General features: G+C 37.8%; 1 protein-coding gene across 1 annotated transcript in view; it reads right to left on the bottom strand.

Moving 5' to 3' along the window:
* Positions 1 to 2,160, bottom strand: part of ASCC3 (activating signal cointegrator 1 complex subunit 3) — a gene marked incomplete at its 3' end in the record, with an annotated part of 35,371 nt that extends 33,211 nt beyond the window's left edge. Inside the window, exons 1-2 of the mRNA XM_010020843.1 lie at positions 2,015 to 2,160; positions 1,125 to 1,275 (exon numbers count right to left, since the gene is read on the bottom strand). Coding sequence (XP_010019145.1) covers positions 1,125 to 1,275; positions 2,015 to 2,104 — 241 coding nt within the window. The remainder of the gene's footprint in view (positions 1 to 1,124; positions 1,276 to 2,014) is intronic.
* Between the last annotated feature and the right edge of the window lie 5,529 nt (positions 2,161 to 7,689).

Genomic DNA, 7,689 nt, shown 5'->3' with positions numbered 1-7,689 from the left:
TTTCCCTACCATTCATTTCTGGTTTTGATGGTTGGAACACTGCTGTCAGTTCAATTTGTGCCTTGGTCACTGTAATCTGTTCTGGTTTGTGCCTCCATAACATTACACAACTTTATTTGGATGCGTCAAAGCTGAGTTTCTTTCTAAATTGTTCTAACTAAATAATTGCACATTTGTTTTCATTTCATCCTCTCCATGAAACAAAAATTTACCACTATTACTTTAAAGTCTTGCAATTTGCTCTACCTAACCACCACACTAGGCCTGCAATTAAAATCAGGGTTGGGGGAGCAGAGAGAAGGGGAGGCAAAGGGCAGAATGAAAAGAAAAAAAGAAAACAGAAGGGTTTTGCAGCCATCTTTGGCAAAAAGTGAAAATTAAAAAAAAAAAAAAAAAAATAAAAAAAACCCACAGCTGATACTCGCTTCTGTCGTTAATACAGAAAAAACAAATCTGCCAAATTATTTTCAAAGATAGCATTTGCAGCCAAGAATGGCAAATACTTATTTTGCTTATAAATGTTAAATTCTGCTAACAGCACAAGCTGAATTAGTTTTAGTCTGATGATCAAAAACCAAGTTTCCAATCAAAACTAAGTTTTCACACTTTCTTTGCCATAGTTTTAAAAGCTTAATTCCAGATGGGTGAAATTTATTATTTATTTCTCTCAACACATAACATTGCAAGCAGAAAGCATTTCTTACATTTTTATCTGCCTATGTAGCAGTCCAATTTTTCATTATACCAATCATGGAATTAAAGCAGGCAACACCAATTGTTCTTTTCTCAAGAGTACTGCCCACTGTTGCTTTTGCTTACTAAAGACTGACCACAAACCATACCACACCATACCACTAGAAAACAATACTACCAAAAAGCAAGAATATCCACATAACAACAGTCATACTTTAAAATAAAACAGAAGACCAAATTGTGCATATATGTATCCAATTTACTGGAGTTCAAAAGGTATTTCAGGGCAAGCCCAGCATCAAGGTAGAACTAAAATTGTACCAGTGTGCAAAGTATGCAAGGAGAAAGGAGCTTGAACCACCCCCTGCCCAACCCTGCAAAAAACCAAACCCAACAGTATATTATTATACAACGAGAGAATGAAAACATACCTATTTGTTTTGCAGCTTGTAATATAGTTTTTAAATCACCATTTACAGTTTGGTATTCTTTTTTGTCCAAATTGTCATCAACAAACTCTATTATCTTCTTCCAAGTAAGTTCAGGCTTCAGCAACTGTGCATGTAGCTTTGATCTTTTAGTCTGAAATGAAAAATACTGTTTATTTATTGCAGACTACTATATAGGGGTTCCTTTAAACACTAGATAAAAACACCTCTCTCCAACTGCATTCAGTCACAATGTAGTAACAATTACAAGCAGTTTCCCTACTATCTTTCTTGAGTGTAAGGAACAAGGAAGATACACACGCATCCTCCTCACTACCCTACTCTTTCCAAGGAAGAATTCTCCGTAAAGCCAAACACTTGCAACTTCACGAGATTTACAGCTGCCAAGATTCCAAATCCTTTTCATATTTCAGGTTCCCACAATGCATCTATTGTTTTATTGCCTTTTGTTTTTTGAGGAGTGGTACGTAGAGGACTGTGGGAGGAGGAAGTACCTTAATTCAGTATCACTAAATTTATTCCAAGCATCCCCAGACCAGAGTCCAAGGTGAACTTCATATTGAAAGGGAAACGTTTGGCTCCCCAGCTCTGCATAACCTCAGAACTAAAAGCACACCAGCCCAGCTGGCTAACACAGCCAAGCAACTCTACCCATAAAACACATCATGATTGTAAAGACCTAGCATAAATCACAAAGTTACAGCCAATTTGACTTTGAGTGAAGACACTGTGAAGGAATGCACAGGAAACATTGCCCAGTCTTGCTTGCCTACTCTTATAAAATAGCAGCGCAAATGAAGAAAGCAAACAGTTCTTACTATATACACACTAATGTTTTACAATTACACCTTGGAAAATAAAAAAATCTTTACCGTTAAGTCAGCTAATTCTTCACTGTAATCCTCATGTTTAGTGACATTTGAAAAGGAGCGTAACGCTCCTGTAAGACGAGGCAAGGCCATCTGTTATTCATTCAGTGATCCATAGGATGAGAAATCAAATCCCAGTTCAAGCACCTAGATGAGAACAAAACAAATAACATGGCTTTGTTAATGCTGTAAATACAAACTCGCATCACAAACTTGAAAAACAGTTTTAAGCAAGCAGAACTTGGCTGGCACCGCAATTAAACAAGCTGAAAAAATAAAACCTCTCTCAAAATGCTGATTATCAAGATGCAATAGGAGGGAGGTGAAAGGCACAGGGCACAGGCAGTACATGGTAACATGCAGAGGTCACTCAGCAGGTTCTTCTTCTCTCTCTTCCCTAAAGAAAAGTCACCAGCAATGAGGCAAAGTGGCAATTACTCCTTTAGCACCACTAACACAAGAGTATTATAGTGAAATCTATGTAACTGAACTTTAGCCCCCCACAGCAGTAAGTGATTACAACCTTCGGGAAGATTTCCTCTGCATCAGCCCACGCTGGGAGCTTTCAGGTCATTAACAGCCTCCAGCACTGATGCAGCAGCATCCTTCTTGACAACCGTTTAGCCACTTCTAACCAGCAAAACAGGCAAAGAAAATTACAACACGAAAAAAATTTTTAAAAAAGATTGTAATACGCACAACACTATTATAAGAGATAAAGCGAATAAGAGGGCTACCAGAAAAAAGTATGCCTCAGGATGTTTCATCTCACAACTGGGAGCACACACACACACTTACACAGCACAGAGGACCACAGCCTATTTCTGCACGGTCTTATTTCCTCTGTGAAACAGGCTCGTATCTATACAATAAACCACAGCTGCTCTCCATCTGAACTTGTACTCATTCCAAGCCTTTTACTGAAACTATTCTCAAAGTTACTTAATTTCAAAAGGTGCCCACAGCTGAATTAATGAACTCTAATGCACATCTACAGCTTCTGATGGTAGCAGATAAATACAGATTTAGATTATTTTTGAAACAATTAATGATACCATTATGCAAACCTAACAATCTGCATCATTCTTAGCATGCCTGAAGACCATCGGCCATCCAGATTTTAAACAACTTAAAATAGACTCAATAAAATTACTTCTCCCCTGCCACACACAGTCATATACTGTACAGAAATCCCTGCTTTATCCAATTATCCTTAACATTTTTCTTCATTTAATGACTGCATTTATATTTTAGCTATCAACCTTGCAATACAGCACAAAAACAAATCCAGATGCAGCGTTCCAGACACAGACAGAGAAATGTCACTGATTTGTCAGGTCTGCTTGTTTTTCCACCTCGCATTAAGACGCTTTTTGAGAAAAGCTATCACAACAGCTGATATTTTGGAGACAAATGTTATAATGATGAAGCTACAAAATATGGAAATATAAGATCTTTAACTGTGAAGGGGGTAGAGAGGATATGTTTAAATTAAAACCTAGAAGCAGAACAAGGCAAGGAACACTGCAGCTTTTGAGATGTCCAGTGTATTTATGACATGTAATTCGTATCAGTTTAGCTCTGAGTGAAAAAAGGCTGTATATTCTGTAGCTGCCATTACAGAAGGGCAGTAGCGTGTCCAAAATTTGAGGGAATCTAACCCAACCTTTTTCGTTTGAACCCAACAAAAAAGGTAAATCAATGTCCTACTGATGACAGCACTGCCATTACCTATTAAAGATCACTTCATTTTGCCTACTTATTTTATGCCTACACTCAAATACATTTTTCAATAGAATTATGGTCCTTTATAATAACATATAACAAAATAATATTATCTAACTGTCCTTTCTGAAATAACATGCACAGTAGTTTGAACCCACTTTACATAAGTTCACTTTTCACACACACTTTTAGCAGATTTTAAAGCATGTCCAGCAGGCTCATTTGTTAGGAAATTGAATTTTAAAGGAGTGTTTCTCCTGCCTTTATTCATCATTAATGCTTTCTGAAATAAGAAACCTGGAACCTCAGAAGACAAATAAGGGCACACCTCCATTACCACACGCTTGGCCAAAGAGGCAAATGCAGCTCCTAAGCCCTATAGCTGAGCTCATACTAACAAATGCTGCTCCATGCATGCCTATGTGCCTGCAGAACTTGCAGTCCATAAGGGGGGACTGGTTTGGCAGAGCAGCTGCCCATGGCTTTTCATTTATAGGCAAATCCCACACAAGCCCTTCACTTCTGGTTCATGGCACCCACCCTCACCAAGGCACCACAAGAAAACAAAAATAGCCACCAGTTAGAAAGTGGGGGACAGGTGCTACTGTTAATATCAAAGACAAGATAAAGTTTATGAACTTACACTATTATTCCACACATATTGGAGCCAGCTCTAAACACAGGGTCAAAAATGCAGCAGGCCTGTGAGTAAACCCTGCTGATGTAGATACCTGCCTGCACCATGTTGCCTTTAGAGATCAGCTACTGTTGTCTTCCTACAGCCACTGTAAGGGTAACTAATTCCTTCTGATTTTACAGAAATATATCTGCTTGCCAGCAGCCTGATCTGAAACATCTGTAATACCAAATGACCCTTGATCCTGCTAAGACCTGCTGACTTTGGAACAAGGAACTAAAAGGCAGCAGCGATTAAATCGTACTTACCAGGGCCCACGTTACAGACATGCAAGATGAATCTTTGCCATTCTTCTGCCCATTCCCGTTTGAGAAAAAGTGTGAGAATAGGTACCCTCTTATTTCATATTTGTAGAGGGACACGTGGAATGGGAATTCAGATTTAAGATTACTGCAACTTTAGATGGTAAAAATATCCCCCTTTCCCCCTCCTCCCTTCAGTCAAGTAAGGATAATTAAAGATCATTCCTTTCTTCGGAAAAGGAAGTTGGACAATTCCTAGAACTATCTCCTAGGACTATCAGATTTCCTGCCTCTTAAAAAAAACTTTATCTTTCCACCAAGCTTCTGTTTATAAAGTAGAAAGAGCAGTATCCACCTTTCTAAGGCTTTGTGAAGGTAAGAGGCAATAACTTTTAAAGCCCATTTTACTTGTTTTAAAAGCAAGTGCGATTTTAATGTTGAAATTTTATGAGAGAAAGTAAAACATAAAAGCAGATTATACTCAGAATTCAGGTGTGAAACCATTCAAACTTTATTGTTCGAAAGCAAACATGGAACATAATCTCAACAAGTTTTCAGTCATTAAATTGTAACATTTAAAAAAATGCCAGCAATATCACAAAGGTAACGGACATTACTAGAGTTTTCCACTTCATATTTTCCTCAATTAATTATGTTTTCCTCCCACTCCTGGCCTTCCTACCATTTTTTATGTAAGCAACTAACAGAACTATCTCTTTCTTTTCTCCACTGAAATGTAACATTACATATTATTGTAAAAGAAATGCCCTTTTTAGATTGACTTAATTTCTATGATCACTAACAAAACAAGCTGGCTGTCCAGCAGGGACATGGTCTAGTGTGAGGTGTCCCTGCCCATGGCAGGGGGGTTGGAACTAGATGATCTTAAGGTCCTTTCCAACCCTAACTGTTCTATGATTTATATATTGGCAGTTAATAGCAGGTTGATATTTTTCACTTTCACTTGTGGAAATGGAAGCATTTTAAATAAAAAGGAAGCCAAAAAGGCAAAAGATATCCCAGCCATAAGGCAATACAAAAAACAAAGAGACAGTGCAGTACCTTCTTGTGCTTTAAATAGATTAAAATAAATGTTAGCACAGGATTATCTAAATCAAACATAAAAGCAGCAAGAACATGAGGACACACGAAGACATTTTAAGTATATCCACACAGACAATATTTTACTTCTTTACCCTCAAACACTAAATTTTACTGACATGAACACATTTTGGAATTGCTACAATTAAATTCAGTAGTTCCATCAACACAAAGGCAAACTTCATATTTTATTTACAAATAAATCTCATTATCTAAAAAAAAAAAACCAAAAACCCAACACCCCACATTCTATTTGGTGTGTATTGCTCATCACAATTTTAAAGAAACAAATAAAAATATTAGATAAAAAAGCTATTTTACAACAACATGGACATTTGTATTAGATTCACTTAAACTTCCTATCCAAGCATGCTTGATGTAAACAGTACAAATACAGCACAGAGCATGTAAGTTGACAGCCAGAGGGATAATGCTGGTTTAATAATGTCTGGGAAATTAATCATAAGTGGCATGCCAAAGGAAGATACTACAATATTTATATTTTCTAACTTCATACTTTGCACCTTTATAAGCCGTGCTATATGGGGTAGTACCAATTGTACACTTTCAGACATCTAATTTTCTGCAAAAGGCTCAGACATCACACTGGAATTCTCCCAAGTTGTCTGGGTCAAATATTGCTGATCTCCAGTCAAGACAGGGTCAGTCTTTGAAAGGGAGATGTCAAGACTGAGGAATATGTACTCAGGAAGAAACAGTGACTGCCTGTCTTTGAAAAGAAGATGTCAAGATTAAGGAATATGTACTCAGGATGAAACAGTGACTGCCTCATGCATGGTATTCATCTCAGTGAATACCAGACTTCAAACAAATGCTTCAGCATAATGAGGAGGCATAGCAGTGCCTGTGCCTACCATCCTTCATATAAGAGACAGTTTCAGATCTTAATTATTTCAGTCACTAAACCAAAAGAAAAAAAACCCCATTCTAAAAAACCAAATAATGGAACTGCAAGCCATGCATCCAATAGAGTATTAACCCTTTCCAGATTCTCTCTCTCACAGTCTTAGCCATCTACATGTGATGAAACACCAGCTGCCTAACACTTCCTGCTAGCATCAGCTAGAGAGGCGTTTTCTGTGATTATGCCCAATACTGTCTTGGTGCCATGCCAAACATGTGGCTTGGCCCAATAGTTTGTTCATTTTAGATGTGCTTTTATATCCTTACTCAGGATAATTGTTGTTTGGGAGGGGGGTGGGGGGGTGGGTAGGGGAAGCAATCCTTTTTTCAGAATAACTCATCTTTCTTTTCCAAGAACGTAAGGCGTAGTTCCGTTGTTAGCCTGAGAAATGTCTGCATTTTTACACTTGATCACCATAATTTTTTATTCCCTGCAGCAAGAGACAAGCTGCATCCCAAGCAATAGAGACTTAGAGTTGTCTTACAAGTGTAGACTAAACATACATGAATCTCCAACGTACATAACATGCACACTCATTTAAACACTAGGCATGAAGGACAAATCCAAGATATGTGACTGTGTGTATGGTTTTGCTTTAGCTTAATAGGGGGCTTCTATGCCTCTCTCTTTCACACCTTGCCATCATGAGAGGTTGAAAATAACCTCAGAGGCTTCATCTTACTCTATTCCAGCAAACTTTGTCACTGAAGGAAAAGCAGGAGATGTACGGAAGTTTAATACAGAGGTACACATCCAAAGGAAGTAAGGAGAGAATGAAAAACAGTGAGAGAAAGAAAAAAAAACCTTTGAGCTAACAACAATTAAGTAACGCATATCGCATCACATCAAAGATGGCTGAAAGGATGTGGGATGTACTTCAGAACTCTAACTGCTGTAATAACACATACATAATTGCATCACTGCTGTGATAAGACCAAGCTAAAGCACCTGTTCAGATGGCAGCAAGAAAGTCTTCATAACACATTCC

This window comes from Nestor notabilis, unplaced genomic scaffold (genome assembly GCF_000696875.1).
Source record: "Nestor notabilis isolate BGI_N333 unplaced genomic scaffold, ASM69687v1 scaffold1898, whole genome shotgun sequence".
Lineage (NCBI taxonomy): Eukaryota > Metazoa > Chordata > Aves > Psittaciformes > Psittacidae > Nestor > Nestor notabilis.
Note: the sequence above shows the minus strand (reverse complement) of the source record. Positions and strands in the feature narration are given on the sequence as shown.